Here is an 18,900-nt window from a genome sequence, read left to right as displayed (position 1 = left end):
TCACCACTGGCTTGCTTGGTTTGGGACTTCGTATTGATGGATTTGCTCTTCGGCGTTTGAACTTTCAGCAGTGAAAATAAAACCACACTGAACTGAACTAAACTGAACTTAAACTCTGAAAACTGGACTGACACAGATTCAGCTTGCTAGAACTTCTATGTTAAGCTGCTTTGACACAATCTACATCGTAAAAGCGCTCCAGAAATAAACATGAATTGAGTTATGCTATATTTTAAGAGGAGCGCGCGTGTGACGTCACGGCTCGACGTGCGCGCACGCTTGCACCTGACTGACGCTGTAAACACGGAAGTACTGTTAAAACAACCTGTTACATTCAGATCATTCATCTTCACAAATCGACATGCGTGCCTCATTTATAGCCTTTATTGGACTTGTATGTTTATTGGTCCCAGCCGCGGCGCTGGACAACGGCCTGGCTTTAACTCCCACCATGGGCTGGCTGCACTGGGAGAGATTCATGTGCAACACTGACTGTGATGCGGATCCTCAAAACTGCATTAGGTAAGCGCGTGCGTGACTGTTGAGGGTTACCAGTATAATGAACAAATAAGAATAAAATAAATCTTCTGTCATTTTTGAATATGTCTGTGTAACCCCGCCGCAATTTGCAACCCATCAGATTTTGCAACCAGTGTAACTTAATTTTAATGTTTAGTTGTGTTTAGTAATATGAAGCTGTAATATCGCCCTAACCTACCTCGACCCCAACCCCATCTTCAGAACCATTCAAATACAGTGTTGGTAGCATAATCTGATGGGTAGTCAAAATAAAGTTCTGCCATTATTTTTAAATGTTTCTCATAAAAGTTGCATAGATACACTGCACCGGGCACTTTATTAGGTACACCTGTTTAGTTGTGTTTAGTAATATGAAGCTGTAATATCGCCCTAACCTACCTCGACCCCTAATCCCATCCTCAGAACCATTCAAATACAGTGTTGGTAGCATAATCTGATGGGTAGGATAATGCCAGAACACCTGTTCCAACACTGAAAATGCTTATCACAGGATACCATAAGAAAACCCATGGACATTTTAGTCTGTTCGACAGTATGGGTCACAAAGCGATATGGTGTATTACAGGCTTATAAGTAAGATTAAGGTAAAGTTGGTTTTATATTCCTACATTCATTCAGTCACAACTTGTGACATGCTCTCTGTATTGTTTACCATGATACTTTGAATATTCGGCCTGAAATCACCAGCATACTTTTCTGAAATTATATTAAGGACAAATTCCTAATGTGTGAATATAAAACCAACTTTACATCAATATAAGTGAGTGAAGTAAAGTGATGTGAGCCTTGTCCTATTATAATGGTATCCTCTTAAGGGCCAAGGTGTTTTTACATGCATTTTTATTTCTCTTTGCTATTTGGGCTTATTAGATAATAGTTAGAATAAAAAACCTAAGTATCATCTTTTGATATGATGTACTTTTAGAGAAAAATTATGTCCATATATGTGGACTCCGAATTAACATAAAACACTTTTTCCTGAATTTTTTTTAATGCATATTTAACATAGAATTTTTTTTTTACTTGATTTGACTATCAGAGAGTAAAAACTATTTTCCCACCATTTTGGACAGTTAAAAATAGTGTTTGGGACATTTCATATGCTGCAAAACAGTTGCAGAATGACACTGTATGTCTGTAACAAAATATAAAACATTCAAAGTATTTTAAATAGCCACTTAAGAGCTAAAATGTGCTGTCCACATATGTGGACACTCAAGCCCTAGGAGGGTATTACACTTAATATTAGCTTTTTGTGCGTGTTTGTTAGAGGAAAATAGATAAAATAGTTAAAAATAAAACAATCACAAGGTAAGTTGCATTTATGTTTATGGATTTTTACAGTTTAAAAACAATTTTTTATGAATGTATAAGAAAAGGTCCTACAACTAGCCACCAACTCCTGAAATATAATTAGTCATAAGCTTACTCTCTTTACTAGTATATCTGATAGTCATTTTGTTTGACTATGTAACTTTGCAACTACACGTCAACAAACTCTCATTAGAGTATTATTAAACTGTCAGAGTTTGTAGAATAAATGCATGTAGCTACTTGGAAAGCTATATTATTTTCAGTATAATGTCTGTGACCATGACAGCAGTGTTGGCTGATATTAAAATTAAAATCCTGTTTGTTCCAAGCCTGTATAATTTTATTTCTCTTGATGAATACAAAAGAAGATATTTTCAAAAATGTTGATAACCATTGATCTTATTTGCTTCCATAGTGTTTTTGTTCTCTATCAAAGAAGCCAATGGGGAACATCAACATTTTGGCTGACAAAAATGTCTTATTTTGTGTTAAGCATTAAAAAAGCAACTCTATACAAGTTTGGGACAACTTTTAGCTGAGTAATAGTATTTTCAATTTTGGCTTAACCATCCCTATATAGTCTACTAATACTTTTCTAGTTGACATCTTGTTAATTAATTCTAGTCAACCGAATATCAGTGAAAATAAAATTCTGCCATTATTTTTAAATGCTCCTCATAAAAGTTGCATAGATACATTGCACCGGCCACTTCATTAGGTACACCTGTCCAACTGCTTGTTAACGCAAATTTCTAATCAGCCAATCAAATGGCAGCAACTCAATACATTTAGGCATGTAGACATGGTCAAAACGATCTGCTGCAGTTCAAACCGAGCATCAGAATGAGGAAGAACCACCACACCGGGTGCCACTCCTCTCAGCAAAGAACAGGAAACTGAGGCTACAGTTCGCACAGGTTCACCAAAATTGGACAGTAGAAGATTGAAAAAACGCTGCCTGGTCTGATGAGTCTCGATTTCTGCTGCAACATTCAGATGGTAGGGTCAAAATTTGGCATCAACAACATGAAAGCATGAATCCATCCTGCCTTGTATCAACAGTTCAGGCTGCTGGTGGTGTAATGGTGTGGGGGATATTTTCTTGACACTTTGGGCCCATTAGTATCAATTGAGCATAGTGTCAATGCCTCCACCCACCTAGGTATTGCTGCTGACCATCCCTTTATGACCACAGTGTACCCATCGTCTGATGGCAACTTCCAGCAGGATAACGTGCCATGTCATAAAGCGTGAAAGCATTTCAGACTGGTTTCTTGAACATGAAAATAAGTTCACTGTACTCAAATGGCCTCCACAGTCACCAGCTGTCAATCCAATAGAGCACATTTGAGACGTGGTGAAACAGGAGATTCGCATCATGGATGTGCAGCTGACAAATCTGCAGAAACTGCATGATCCTATCATGTCAATATAGTCCAAAATCTCTGAAGATGTTTCCAGTACCTTGTTAAATCTATGCCACAAAGGATTAAGGCAGTTCTGAAGGCAAAAGGGGATATAACCCGGCACTAGTAAGGTGTACCTAATAAAGTGGCCAGTGAGTGAATCAAAAGCTTGGTTATAGATGGTCACATTCCCAAGAAAATCAATTTATAGCTACACAATACTGATTTTAACAGTATAAGCAGTTAGATAGTTCTCAGATGTGTTAAGGTTTATATTTTTTATTCGTAAGTTCTGTTCTATTGCTGTATGCTTATTATAGGTGTTTAATTGTGATCCTGCGAGACCATAACATTTCATTCTTCTGTATGTCCTCAAATGTAGGGCAATAAAGTTCAACTTGACTAGATTATTTCATGCATAAAATGTTGACGATAGAGAAAGTGGAGAGCCGTATACCTGGAAACTGCTGTCACATGAATGTCACGCTGCTACTAAAGCATGTGATATATGATTTCCTTATTATATACTTGTTAATTTTTTAGAGCAGATGCAGATATTCCCATGCAGATGTTGGGCCATGATGTCTTCTTTCTCATGTCTTTGTGTGCTGGCAGAGAGGAACTCTTCATGCAGATGGCAGATGTGATGGTGAAGGAGGGATGGAAGGATGCTGGATATGAGTTTGTGTGCATTGATGATTGCTGGCCTTCGCAACAGAGGGACGCACAGGGGCGCCTGCAGGCCGACCCCAAGAGGTTTCCCAGTGGCATCAAAAAACTGGCAGATTATGTGAGTACGAGGCTGGAAGAGGTTGCATGGATCTAGAGGACATGTAGAATGGCCTTCTGTCACTTCAAAACCTAATGATGTTTAGTACAAAATACAATATTTAATGTATTATCAAAACAAAGCTGTCTGATTACTGTAGACCTATGTAATAAATAAATATGTTATAAAATAAATAATCTACTTAAGAGACTACTTAAAGGTCCCGTGAAGTGCATTGAAATGTGCATTTTCTATTTGATGTTTGATGTAATCTCAACTGGAAATTGAAGAGAGGGTGGGACATAGATTAGCTCCTCCCCTTTAAAAGAACAGCTGTTTTGCATTTATCACCGCTCTGCCAGTGAGAGTGATTGAGCTCAAGCACTTTAAATTAAAAGCAAACGAGAAGCTTCTTGAATGGGGGCGGGGCATGTCAGAGACTGGAGAGCATTTGATTGGTCAAGATTTGAAGAGAAACTGCTGACATGACAAAAAATCGTTCATCCATTCAGGCGGAAGTGACAAACTGCAAGCTTTGGATGTTTATATTTTCTAAACACGAATTTAGCCACTGTTGTGAAGCACACAAGCTAATAGGTAACTTAAAACTAACAGACTGATCTTATTTCAGGGGACCTTTAAAAATACTTGACTTTTTTAATTATTAAGTGTGGATTTTAGTTAACATTTTTTATTCCGCACACTGAAAAAATTGCTTTTGTTACTTTTTTGTCTTGTTTCTAGTCCAAATATCTAACAATTCTTAAATCAAGAAGCATTTTCTAGACCACGGATTCTCAACCGGTGGGCCGCAGCCTCCACGATCCTGCAGGAGGGCTGCGAGTAGCTTAAAATTAACTCTCAATATAATACTATAATTTTGGGATTTTATTATTAATTCGCTGTATTAAAATGATCGAAGTAATGTGCTTTGTCCTGTTCTTTGATTGATTCAAACTCTGCACAAAAACAGCCTCATGATTGCGTCTGCAACTACACGTAAGTCTGTTCATTCACAAACTATGCATGAAGTGAAAGTTTCTCTTTGTGTATTTTTGTGTGAACTGTTTAATATATACACATAGTTGTCCAAATTAATGTCTTGTGAGTGTTTTATTACCGACGCGCACCCGTACAGGAGGATCTAGCGAGGCTCAATGGTGTTTCTGCCATAGAATGTAAAATAAACTTGGATATGAGCTTCAGACGCGCTCCGGCGGAGCTGTTCACTGTTCCTGTCAGCGATTTCCCAATAATATCCAGCTGCAAACTCAACCGCCATCAGATTGACCCGTTTCAACAGATTTAGGGTGCTTTACTGTATTTTACATTTGTCTGTATATTTTTGAATAGTAGATATTTAATAGTACATATTCAGTCAGTCCAGTTTAAAGCAGAAGCTGGACTTTTGCAATCTCCCTGTTGACCTGTGGGTCTCTTTGAATCTGTGTATTTTTTTTTTTTTATATATAAATATCTAAAATTATATATATTCATTCATTCATTTTCTACTGCTTTTCCGGGGCCTGGTCGTGGGGGTAGCAGTCTTAGGAGAGAACTCCAGACTTCCCTCTCCCCAAACACTTCCTCCAGCTCCTTCGGGGGGATCCCGAGGTGTTCCCAGGCCAGCCGAGAGACATAGTCCCTCCAGCGTGTCCTGGGTCTTCCCCGAGGCCTCCTCCTAGGGAGACATGCCTTGAACTCCTCCGTAGGTTGGCATCCAGAAGGCATCCGAAACAGATGCCCGAGGCACCTCAGCTGACTTCTCTCGATGTGTAGGAGCACCGGCTCTACTTAGAGCTCCTCCCAGGTGTCAGAGCTCCTCACCCTATCCATAAGGGTGCGCTCTGCCTCCCTTCGAAGGAAACTCATTTTGGCCACTTGTATCCGAGATCTTGTCCTTTTCTGGCATGACCATAGGTGAGAGTAAGAACGTAGATTGACCGGTAAATTGAAAGCTTTGCCTCTCAGCTCAGCTCCTTCTTTATCTCATTACTGCTGCCGCTGCACCAGTCCGCCTGTCAATGTCATGTTCCATCCTTCCCTCACTAGTGAACAAAACACCGAGATACTTGAACTCCTCCGCCTGGGATAAGGACTTTCCTCCAACCTGGAGATGGCAAACCACCTTTTTCCGGTGGAGCACCATGGTCTCTGACTTGGAGGTGCTGATTCTCATCCCAGCCGTGTCACACTCAGCAGCAAACTGCCCCAGTGCATGCTGAAGGTCCATGTTCAAGCCAACAGAACAACATTGTCTGCGAATAACAGAGATGAAATTCTGTAGTTCCCGAACAGGACCCCCTCCAGCCCAAGGCTGGCCTTGAAATTCTGTCCATAAAAATTATTAACAGAATTGGTGACAAGGGGCAGCCCTGCCAGAGTCCAACATGCACTGGAAACAAGTCTGACTTATTGCCGGCAATGCAAACCATACTCCCATAAACCTTCGAGCACTCTGGTGAGATTATAGAGCTGGTCCAGTGTACCACGGCCTGTACGAAAACCGCATTGTTCTTCCTGGATCCTAGGTTCAACCATTGGCCAGACCCTCCTCTCCAGTACCCTGGCATAGATTTTTCCAGGGAGGCTGAGGAGTGTGATCCCCTTATAGTTGGAGCACAACCTCCAGACCCCCTTCTTAAAAAATGGGAACCCCGGTGGTTGCCCAGTCCAGAGGTACTGTCCCCGACCTCCATGCAATGTTGTAGAGACGTGTCAGCCAAGACAGCCCCACAACATCCAGCTATAATATAATTTAAAATTTTATATCTATAGATAGATAGATAGATAGATAGATAGATAGATAGATAGATAGATAAAATAATAATATATAAATAATGCTGATAATAGAAGACATACACACGTGTGTGTGTTAATAAATAATGGTTTAAACTTTCTTACAAACATTTTACAGAAAATGACAGGTGGGCCTTCAAAAATTGATCGGAGAAAGAAGTGGGCCCCAAAGTGAAAAAGGTTCAGAACCCCTGTACCAGACAAGTAAAACATATTGCCTTGAATTAAGAAATAGAAAAAGTGAGTTTTTCCTTTAAACATGTAAAATATTCTGGCAATGAGGCAGGTCAAACATTATTTTTTTCTTACCCCATTGGCAGATTAGTTACTTGGCTGGGTCAGGGACTCTTTGCTTCAAAAAAATTGAATAAAACCATAGTTCTGGTTTCTTGGTATTTCCTGCATTTCATGTTTCCAGTATTGCTAATGCTGTGACCCGAAATGTTTGGAGCTTCCTCACCTGGGTCCAGTATGCTTGGGTCATTACTATTAGCTGCTGAAGGCAAATCAGTGAGACTGTCTTTTTTGTGGAGGACAAATTACAAATGTCCAATGTTTTTGGTCTGCCAGGGGATAAAATGAACTAAGGCAACCTGATCGTTCTCCTAATTGTTCACTGCAAATGATTTTTTTTAAAATATGACGCGACCACCCCACAGAGCTTGCTGAGGCCCCCTTGTGGGCCAGGACCCCCCTGTTGGGAACCGCTGATTTAGAGCTTTTTTAAAACAACTGGTCAGGAGAGATAAAAAAAAATAGTTTGTTTTGATTGAAAATCATCGATATCACACCAAATATTGATTCTCAGGTCAGCTGATCAGCTTCTCCCGATTGTGCCAAAAACAAAGTGTTAGCTCAGAGGGGATCGTGCTATCCCTGTGGTAGATACTAGACTTTGGAATGATTTGCTGCTGCCAATTAGACAGGCCTCTTAAAACTCTTTTTTTTTTTTTGTTGGTTTTTTTTTTTGTTTTTTTTTTTCATTAGCATTTGACACCTGATCTTGCCAACTGGTTATTTTAATTCATATGCCTTTTAAGGTAGTTTAGCTATAATTTATCTCATATTTTATACACTATTGTGCTTAGTTTGTTGTATATTTCTGGACAGCACTCTGGCTCACTTCTGTGTTTTTAAAGTACTCTATAAATAAAGTTTGACTTGACTTTGCAGTTGGTAAAACATTAATGTTGTGTACAAATTTATATAAATATTATTATTGTTGTTGTTATTTAATGCAAATGACAAAATTATTTAAGGTCATACTAAATTTTGATGGTCCGTTTGTTGAATTTAAGTTACATTGCATCTACATGCCAACAAATTCTCATTAGATTGTAAGAAGACTGTTAGGTTGGGGTTAGGGTTAGTGTAAGTTGACATGTACTTGCAAAGTTTCTCATAATCAATTAAATGTCTGTTGAAGGAGCAGTATTAACAGATATTAATCAGGCAGTCTACTAATACTCAAATGGACCATCAAAATAAAGTGTTACCAGATTTGAAACTTTGATTGAATGCCGTAAATGCAGTAGTTTATGGATTAAAACAAAATGTATTTTTATTCAAACAAATTACTCAGATAATTTGTAAATCCAGAGAAAGTGGGAATTTTCAAGAGGTGGTCTCTTTTTTTTTTTTTTTTTCTTAAATTCACTTCAACAAGTGTAGTAGTAATAATATAACTACAACAAATTCATATGTCAAATATTTATTACTTTGTTTATATTATTATTATTATTGTTATTATTATTAATAATAATAATAATAATAATTTTTGTGTTCACTGGGAGGAAGATCTAACAAACAAGCTCATAATATAGCAATTAGATAAAAATCAGTTTATCCCTTTAAGTGTCTTCATTTCCACATAAATGTAAACTAAAAGGTCAATAAGCATATTAATTTTTATTATGTAATTACAATATTTGAACGTGATTTCTAAATGTATTTTTCCTCCTCGTTTAGCAAAAGGCCATAACTTTGCCACTAAATTTTTAAATCAGGTACACATCGCCCTCTAGTGTTGTTTTGCTGATATCACAATACAAATTAAATCTGACTTGATTGTAATGAAAGTAATATTAAAGCTTTTGTCTTCTCAGGTCCATTCTATAGGGCTAAAGCTGGGAATATATGCAGATGTGGGTACAAAAACATGCGCTGGTTACCCTGGGAGTTTGGGCTATTATGACATCGATGCGAAAACCTTTGCGGACTGGGGTGTGGATCTGTTAAAATTTGACGGGTGTTTCATGCCTGACTGGCATCAGCTGGGAGAAGGTGAGTGGATGGTCAAGTCTCATCTGTACCCTGATAGATTTTAGATGTTTACTAAGAAATGGCTTTGTTGGGTTACACTATTTTCTAGGTTATATAAACATGTCAAGAGCACTAAACCAGACTGGCAGAAGTATTGTTTACTCCTGTGAATGGCCGTTATATGAGTGGCAGCACCAACAGGTGAGATGCTTGAGAATATTTTAATTAAAGATGCAGTAAGTTGCTGTAAGGGTGACACGGTGGCTCAGTGGTTAGCACTGTAGCCTCACAGTGAGAAGGTCGCTGGTTTAAGTCCCGGCTGGGTCAGTTGGCATTTCTGTGTGGAGTTTGCATGTTCTCCCTGTGTTCGTGTGGGTTTCCTCTGGGTGCTCCGTTTTTTTCCCACAGTCCAAAGACATGCGGTATAGGTGAATTGAAAAAACTAAATTGGCAGTAGTGTATGAGTATGAATAAGTGTATATGTGTTTCCCAGTACTAGGTAGCAGCTGGAAGGGCATTTGCTGTGTAAAACAGATGCTGTATAAGTTGGCAGTTCATTCCGCTGTGGCGACCCCTGATGAATAAAGGGATTAAGTCAAACGAAAATGAATGAATGAAGTTACTTTATTTCCACAACACTTCAAGCTTAAAGGGAAAGTTCACCACCCAAAAATTCTGTAATGATTTCCTCACCCCTTACTTATTCCAAACCTGCTTGAGTTTTTTTCTGTCAAACAAAAAAAAAGAGATTTTGAAGAAAGCTGGAAACCTCTAACCATTGACTTCTTGAGGATTTATTTTTCCTTCCATGGAAGTAAATGGTTTTCAGTTTTCCTCAAAATATCTTCTTCAGTGTTCAACAAAACAAAGTAAGTCAAACAGGTTTGAAACCACTTGAGGTAGAGTAAATAGTGAGTGCATTTATTTTTTAGTGAACTATCCCTTAAAATGGAAAGTTTACCCAAAAATGAAAGTCATTGAATTGAATTTACCCTTATGTTGTTCCAAACCTAAATGTATTACTTTATTCTTTCTCAATACAAATAAAATATATTAATAGGATGTTGATAACCAGTTTTGGTTCCCCCTGACTTTTTTTGTTTTTTGTTTTTTTTTTTTTTTTTTTTTGTTTTTTACAATAGTAGTCATTGTGAACTGAAACCATTTGTGTACAAACAATCTTCAAGGTATGTTCTTTTGTGTTTAGGACTTGAAATGATGAAATGAATGCTCTCAAGGAGATATTCAGCAAAGTGTTACCAGGAGTTTTTTTAAATTATTTTTATCATGTATTAATATAAAAAAATTTTATTTAATTTGTGTTATTTTAATTTAATTTAATGATTTTTGCTATGAAAATAGTCTTTGCTCACATGGTATTAAATAAAAAAATATAGATTTAGTAAGTCAGATTTAGGAAGTCATATAGGTTTTTAGAGATATGAGGGGAGAAATTACATAATGCTTTTAAGTATACTTAGTGTAGATTGGAAAAAAAAAGCTTAATTACATTCAAGTTTAAACTTTTAGTGAGTACACCTAAACTAAACTTTTTAGAAAAGAAATTAAATGCTTTCTGAGCCTCACAATGCACATTTTAAATATACTAAAAAATAAAGAATGGCCCAGGGTATATACTGAGTACCAAAATGTGTCAAAAATATGGTTTGTAAAATTATCTTTAAAGTTATTTGAGTCAAAACTAAACTTTTAGAAAATATATTTAGCTTTCTCCCGACTAAATATATTTAACTCAGGACACCTTTTAACAAACTATTGCAGCTTTTAAAAGTACTTTAAAATATGCACATCTTTAAAAAAGAATTAAAGCAACAACTGTAAATTAAGAGATTTATGTTAAAGTTTAATACAATATGTTAGAAGTTCATTATAATAAGTTTCATCTCTATATTAAGTTCTCTCTATATAAAATACCTGCTCTTGTGGTCCAAATGTATCTGAAATTGAACATCAATATACAGATTTTGAATTTTGGTTGACTAATTTTGGTTTACTTCTCTCTCTCTCTCTCTCTCTCTCTCTCTCTCTCTCTCTCTCTCTCTCTCTCTCTCTCTCTCTCTCTCTCTCTCTCTCTCTCTCTCTCTCTCTCTCTCTCTCTCTCTCTCTCTCTCTTTCTCTTACATTTCAGCCTGACTATGAGGCAATTCGCAAGACCTGTAACCACTGGCGTAATTATGGAGACGTGTATGACCAGTGGACCAGTGTGAAGAGCATCCTGGACTGGACTGCTGAAAAACAGAAGATCATAGTCCCAGTGGCAGGACCAGGAGGATGGAATGACCCTGACATGGTATGAAGCATCTCGTCTGATGATTCTCCTATCAAATCACAATCATCATTTTATATCATACCTCATGTCTGGTCCTGATTTCTCTAGCTGATCATTGGAAACTTCGGCTTAAGTCGTGATCAGCAGCAGACGCAGATGGCAATGTGGGCAATCATGGCGGCTCCGCTTCTTATGTCCAACGATCTGCGAGATATCTGTCCCAAAGCCAAAGAACTACTGCAGAACAAGCAGATCATTGCCATCAACCAGGACCCTCTGGGCAAACAGGGCTATCAGATATTAAAGGTAAAGCATATTAACTCAAATTAGTAGCAAATTACAATCTAAAAGGGACAGTTTACCCAAAACGGACAATTCTGTCATCATTTACTTACCCTGCATTTGATCCGAACCTGTTTGTGTTAAACACAAAAGAAGATATTTTGAAAAATGTTGGAAACCTGGAATCGTTGACCTCCATAGTATTTTTTTTTTCCATACTATGGAAGTCAGTGGTTACCGATTTCTAACATTTTTCCAAAAAGTCATACAGGTTTGAAGCCATTTGATTGTGAGTATTTCTGTACAGCATCATGTGTAATGCTGTTTGAGGAGGGAGGGAGGGGTGTATGAATTCTGCTAGTTAATCTGATCATTTTTGTCCCTTGTGCATCTTTGTGACCAAAAGCCCCATTCATAAAAAAGCGACAAGTGACCAGTCATTTCAATGGAAAGCTACCAATTTCTGGCAACCAGCTATGTGAGCAACTGCAACTGTTTGTGACAGATTTGGTGTTGAGAGTCCTTCAACTTTATGCAAATGAAGAGCAACTTTTGTGAGTGACAGCAAATACGAGCATCAGTAGAGCTCACGTGATCCACTCTCAGCTCCTCAATCTTTATTTTCAGAGGCAAGAAAACTCATGAGTAGGCTCACACGGAATCTGTGCGTGCAGAAATCTGCAGATTTTTAGCCCATCGTTGAGTCTATTTATTTACTTGTGTAAATGTGTATTTATTCCGTTTTTAAATTAATTTCAGTAATATTATTGACTAATATGAAAATGTACATATGATTTATTTACAGTACAGTTTGTAAAAGTAATATTTTCTGTCTTTTAGTAGATATATTATATGAGATACTTGCTTTGTTTACCAAATATGTGGATCTAATTGGATTTACATTGTAAACATTATATAAAAGTTAAAAAGGTGTTACTTTTTATTTCATATATTAAGTTTTTAGTGTTGACACTCCCAAAATCAATCTGCAAAAGCCGCAGATTTTATACAAAATTCTGTGCAGAAATAGCAAAAAATGTCCGCAGATTCTGTCTGGCCCTGCTCATGAGTTAGTGATTAGCATCATAAATGTTGCCTGAGCAACCTCAAGGTGGGACCACCCATTAACAACAAACAAAACTACAAAGTTGCTTGTGTTGTTGAGGCTTTAGAGACGCTGTCCTTTTCATTTAAATTTGTCTGATCATATTGGCAGTGTTAATCCAAACAGTGTAGGTTTCGGCAAAAATATGCATCTTTATCTAAATGTTTATCTAAATGTTTATTCTTATTTCTTCTGTTTTACACTACGTAGGTATAAAAAATTCCTCTCAAGATCTTCAGAACAAAAATGTTCCTATTAAAAGCCATATATATGCAAAAAGTGATACATTCTTTGTTAAGAATCTGTGATTTTGAGGGCAGTCCAAAAAAAAAACATTTTGAAATAGAATAATAATGCATTAAAATAAACGATGTTTCCGACAATTTCTCTGGGACTGTAATGACCCAAATATCTACTAATCCTTTATTACATGGAAAATAATAGATGTTTTTTCATTATAATAGATGTCATTTTTATTCAGAGTTTTTTTTATTTATTTAAACGGCAACAATGGCAATAAACACAACACACTGTCATTTAAAGAGTTCAAATCTTCAAAATGAATGAACTTTGGCTAGTTGGTATCAGGACTGATGCTGGTGAATGCATTTATTTCATTGAAAGTTTGACAGACGTTTTTGGCTTCTGTGTAACCTAAAATAAAGGATAAAAATAAGAAATGAATGTGATCAGATGGATTCATCAGAAGCACATATAATCGATTAAGAACCACAGAGCTCACAACAGGCTTGTCTTTAAAAGTTTATCAGTTAAAGCTGAAAATCAGTTTCCCTATTGACAAAAATATATGCCAAATAAAGTTCAGCCATGTTGTGAACTGTTGAATTTAATCAATTCTCTATGCTCTTTTGTTCGATCCTGTCTACTTCTGCTCTTTTGTGATTTATGCCTAAATACTTTTTTTACAATGCCCTTACAGGCTAACAGTTTTGAGCTGTGGGAAAGACCCTTGTCAGGCAGCAGGCTGGCCGTGGCAGTGATGAACAGACAGGAGATTGGAGGTCCGCGCAGATTTATCATTTCTGTGGCAATAATGCCTAGTTGGAAGCTTTGCGACCCGAAATGCAATGTAACCCAGATCCTGCCCACATACAAGGAAATGGGTGTCCAAAATCTCTTGTCAAAGGTGACTGTCCAAGTCAACCCTACAGGCACAACACTGCTCACCGTCAACCCTCTGTGAACTACAGCAAAGACAGAGGAATGGGACTGATACTGTTGAATTACATTACTTGAAATTTTTCTGTTTGAATATTGCTTTTGAATTTGTTTAAACTTTTTTTAAGCAATGAACATTTTAAAATTGTAGCTATGCATCATTTATTGAACATAAAACATTGGCAAAGCACTTTAACTCTGAGAAATGCACTGTAAGCTTTAAAGACCTACAGTATATTAACCAATGTTTTTAGTTTACTGAAGATACTGCTTATAGTCAGGGGTGAATTTAACCAATAAGCGAGGTATGTAGCCGCTTGGGGCCCATGAAATCTGGGGGCCCACAATGAATACCAAGAAGTTTCTATAAATTATATATAATGTAATTGTACATCATATTTTGTAGGATGAGGGTCTAACAAATACAAGTTTACCTTAATAATTAGTACATCCATGCAAATGTGCCTCCCCCCAACCCCAATCATGGATCAGTCCAGCAGTCAAATCAGATTTTTAGAGTCAAGTTTTGCCTTAAAAAGCTAGTCCTTTATTGATTATTGTTAGTTGTGAATTAATTTTTAACAAACAATACTTTTCAAATATAGAGATTGCGTTAAGATACAAATATAAAAAAGCAAAACTGAGTGATGCAAGAAAAAGACAGCTAAAGAAATAAATAATTACAAATACGAAAGGTACATTATTACTGTAGGACTTCCGGGTCCCGTGGCTGGAATTGCTTAGGGCCCCCAAATCACATCTGCTTATAGTAATGTGCTTCTGAAACATATCATCACATTTATTCATGATCTGCTCTGCTTTTTTTTATTTTAACAGGCATAAAGGATAGCTCAGGGATTTTACAAATCATGTGAAAGCTCAGGCTTTGTTCACAAATTAATGTTATGGACCTGATATTAAATAAAAAATAAGCTTTTCTGTGAGTTTCAATGGTACTTTTCAAATAAAGTGATGTCAAAGCACCATTTAAAGAAATGTTCAGTGAAAAGTTCTTTAAAGAGCCAGTTTTAAAATACAAATAATCACTTTTTCTGCTATAAAAAAAATTTAGGGCAATGGAAAATTACTATACTATCATTCATTTTCCTTCAGCTTGGTCACCACAATAAAATGAACCGGCAACTTATCCAGCATGTTTTACAGAGTGGATGCCTTTCCAGCAGGGAAACATCCATACACACTCATTCACAAACATACACTATGGCCAATTTATACACAGTTGAAGGCAGAATTATTAGCCCCCTTGAATTATTAGCCCTCCCTCTTTATTTTTTTCCCCAATTTCTGTTTAACGGAGAGAAGATTTTTTTTTCAACACATTTCTAATCATAATAGTTTTAATAACTCATCTCTAATAACTGATTTATTTTATCTTTGCCATGATGACAGTAAATAATATTTGACTAGATATTTTTCAAGACACTTTTATACAGCTTAAAGTGACATCTAAAGGCTTAACTAGGTTAATTAGGTTAACTAAGCAGGTTAGGGTAATTAGGCAAGTTATTGTATAATGATGATTTGTTCTGTACCGAAAAAATATATAGCTTAAGGGGCTAATCATTTTGTCCTTAAAATGATTTTTAAAAATTACACTGCTTTTAAACTGCTTTTATTCTAGCTGAAATAAAACAAATAAGACTTTTTCCAGAAGAAAAAATATTATCAGACATACTGATTCCTTGCTCTGTTAAACATCATTTGGGAAATATATATGAATATATATGAATAAAAGTAACTTTAGGTTAGAATTTGCCTGGAGTATGAATAATTTTGGCATGACAATATGTACTATTGAAGCTGTATTTCAGATATTCATCTCAAATTATTTCTCCTCTTAGAAAATGGTCAGATTAATATAGAACTGAAGCAGAACAATAACAATATTTTCTGTACCAAATTATGACATTATGTTTTGTGTTTAAAAACAGTCTCTTTTCTCTCACTAAAAGCTAGTTTTAGACCATGGAGTCTATTAATTTACTTGTGTAAATTTATATTTGTTCAGTTTTTATATTCATTTCAGTAATATTATTGACTAATATTAAAATGTTCGTATGATTTATTTACAACACAGTTTGTGAAGTAATATCAGTAGTGATGTAATATATCTTTTAGTTGAGATATTATTTAAGAGATTTGCTTTGTTTACCAATTGAATCCGATTGGATTTGAATTGTAAACATTAAATAAAAGTTACAAATGTATTATTTTTATTTCAAATATTAGGTTTTTAGTGATGACACTCCCAAAATCATTCCACATAAATCCGCATATTTTTTACAAAATTATTTACAGAAATAGCAAAAAATGTCTGCAGATTCTGTCTGGCCCTACTAATAGCTAATAATCGTTAATGCATCATAAATTATTAACATAATTATGCTTATACTTTAGTTTAAAAAGCTAAATTAAATCGTGACATTTTAATAGCACTGAAATGTTATTAGCAAAATGCCTTCCAAAAAAATATTTTCTTATAATATCAAAGAAAAGAAGAAATATATCAAATAAATGAATGCATAATGAATATATATTTAAAAGAGAAACGATTACATTATGAAATAGCACCACCGTGTGTTTTGGAGGCACATGTTTTTTTTTTCTATTTGCAAAATGGGTCAGTAGGTTCATTCTTGACCACAAATGAATTGTAATTGCCCCATATGATAAAAAAAACTACTTACAGAGCTTTAGCTGATGTTGAATTATGAATTTAGCATATTTTGCTTTATTTACATATTTTGTTGGCCTAAATGTTTGCCATGAGTGCAAAACTGAGGTGTCTAATAAAAACAAGCCTTCATGCTTCATTAAATGATTTTATCAGTATCACCACAGATCACACCCAAACCATATATCATTTCTCTTTTATAAATATATCAAGCAAATGAATAGTGCTATATGTTAGTTGCAAAACTAGTAGTTTGCTTTACTTCAAAAGCTTTGGGTTAGCAAGCTTTGGGTTAGAGAGAATCTGCCAGTATCGGGTCACTTCCATGCAGTATGTGTGAGTATCAGCATTTTGTGTGAAACTGTTAACACTAACAGCAGCCCTGCATGCGCGACGGTATGAAAATGAGCAGGAAGCAAAAGGGGAACTGAGTAACTAGAGGCCTGTGGTTGGGTGGAGTTTAGTCCACTGTCGATCACATTCACCGTCCAGTTTAATATCCTGCATTCAGTCTGACTTGCTTTCATCCTGCAGCCAGATCACAGAGGAGAAAACAGAGAGCAGGTAGGATTTTCCAAACCTTTCTTTCATAGCCAAATAACTAAGAGTTCTTCTATTAATGGGGTTAAGTTGTGTAATTTGCCATGGGCTATACTGATCAGACGTTAATGTTACCTAATAGGATGTAAATGACTAACCAAAGTTATTTACCAGATAGGAACTTGCTTTATGTAGATTTTGAACAACATAATGGAAAGAGAGTTTCAACTGAAAGAAGCTTAACCAGTCCATATTAGCTCCTATTTCTTTTTACCGTTTAACAATCCTATATTTTGGTCAAATATAAGTAAATCAACGTTTATTTTCATTTAATATAATATTAAATGATATAAAATATGTGTGCACACTCAATGCACACAATAAAGAACATTAACTTGAACTCTAAGTTGAACTGAAAGCTATCTAATAATAACATGAGTAAATAAACTTTATATGCAAAAAATAATGCACAAGCAAATGAGTATATAAGAAAGTACCTGCTATTGTTTTTAAAATCAGTATATTAAAAATAATATTAGGCATTTATCATTATTTAACAGCTTTTGCTCATGAATTATTCCTGTGCGAAGTTACAATGGGGAAATTAGAGGCTTGTTTTGAGAATTGTATTACAGGCAGATGAATTTATGCATTAATATGAAATTAACACTAATTGCACATGTATATTTCATCATTTTTTAACTGAAATGTTATTGCAGTATGCAGCAACAGATCCAGACAGAGACTATATTATATTGTTGGTCTGAAGACAAGTCTGCGGCTCTTATAAAATGATTAATGGCAGTCAATTGAATTGAAGTAACCAAATATGGATGAGCAGAGTAAGGCTGGTGTTTTTATACTGGATATTCTGCAATGCTTTCATTTGTTTAAGCTAGATGTGCCAGTGTTTTAGCAAAGATGTAACCAAACATGGAATGTATGGGGGTACTAAACATAAATGTTCTTGAATTTGTCATTAAAAAACATTTTTTATTTATAAGTAGGTAAAACTTTATTTTGATGGTCCATTTGAGTATTAGACGACTGTCTGTTTAATATCTGTTGATACTGCTCCTTCAACAGACATTTAACTGACTATAAGAAACTTCGCAAGTACATGTCAACCTACACTAATCCTAACCCTAACCCTAACTCCAACCTAACAGTTATACTTATATACTTATACTACTTATAATCTAATGAGAATTAGTTGGCATGTAGATACAATGTAACTTAAATTCAACAAACAGACCAAATTTAAGTGTGGCCTACAATTATTCTAATAAATTGACAGGATGTTTCGATGTTTATAGCAAGGGTTCCCAAACTTTCAGCCCGTGACCCCCAAAATAACAATGTCAGTGACTTGCAACCCTCATTTTTCTGGAAGGTGGTTATAAATATACAAACATTGCACACACAACTATAGGCTTATATAAACATGAGCATATTGACAACACAAAAATGCAACAGTCTAATAACCGTATATTTTTATAGTCATTTATTAATTGAATTTAATATTAATATTGAAAAAAAAAATCTAAGACTGGTGGATTTTTTTGTATGTTGTTGTTGTTTCTTTAGCGTAACTATTAACTATCTTCTGTAGGTTCTGAATAAAATATGGTAATTCTAATAGTTTAATAAAATTTATTTGAATTTTGGAAATCACCAAGCAACCCCTCTTTGTTCCACAACCCCCACTTTGGGAACCAA

General features: G+C 35.7%; 2 protein-coding genes across 2 annotated transcripts in view; both read left to right on the top strand.

Moving 5' to 3' along the window:
* The first annotated feature begins 319 nt into the window (after positions 1–319).
* Positions 320–14,762, top strand: gla (galactosidase, alpha). Its single transcript, XM_056472929.1, has 7 exons — positions 320–522; positions 3,876–4,050; positions 8,934–9,111; positions 9,200–9,291; positions 11,240–11,401; positions 11,489–11,686; positions 13,708–14,762. Exons 1-7 carry the CDS (start codon positions 362–364, stop codon positions 13,969–13,971), a joined length of 1,230 nt encoding a protein of 409 aa, XP_056328904.1. The 5' UTR covers positions 320–361; the 3' UTR covers positions 13,972–14,762.
* Positions 14,763–17,132: 2,370 nt separating this feature from the next.
* The window catches only part of btk (Bruton agammaglobulinemia tyrosine kinase), a 38,043-nt gene continuing 36,275 nt past the window's right edge, over positions 17,133–18,900 (top strand). The window contains exon 1 of the mRNA XM_056472741.1: positions 17,133–17,205. The gene's annotated coding sequence lies outside the window, so the exon portion shown is untranslated. The remainder of the gene's footprint in view (positions 17,206–18,900) is intronic.

This window comes from Danio aesculapii, chromosome 14, assembly GCF_903798145.1.
Source record: "Danio aesculapii chromosome 14, fDanAes4.1, whole genome shotgun sequence".
Classification (NCBI taxonomy): Eukaryota; Metazoa; Chordata; class Actinopteri; order Cypriniformes; family Danionidae; genus Danio; species Danio aesculapii.
The sequence above is the reverse complement of the archived record's forward strand: the minus strand, read 5'-3'. Positions and strand labels throughout refer to the sequence as shown.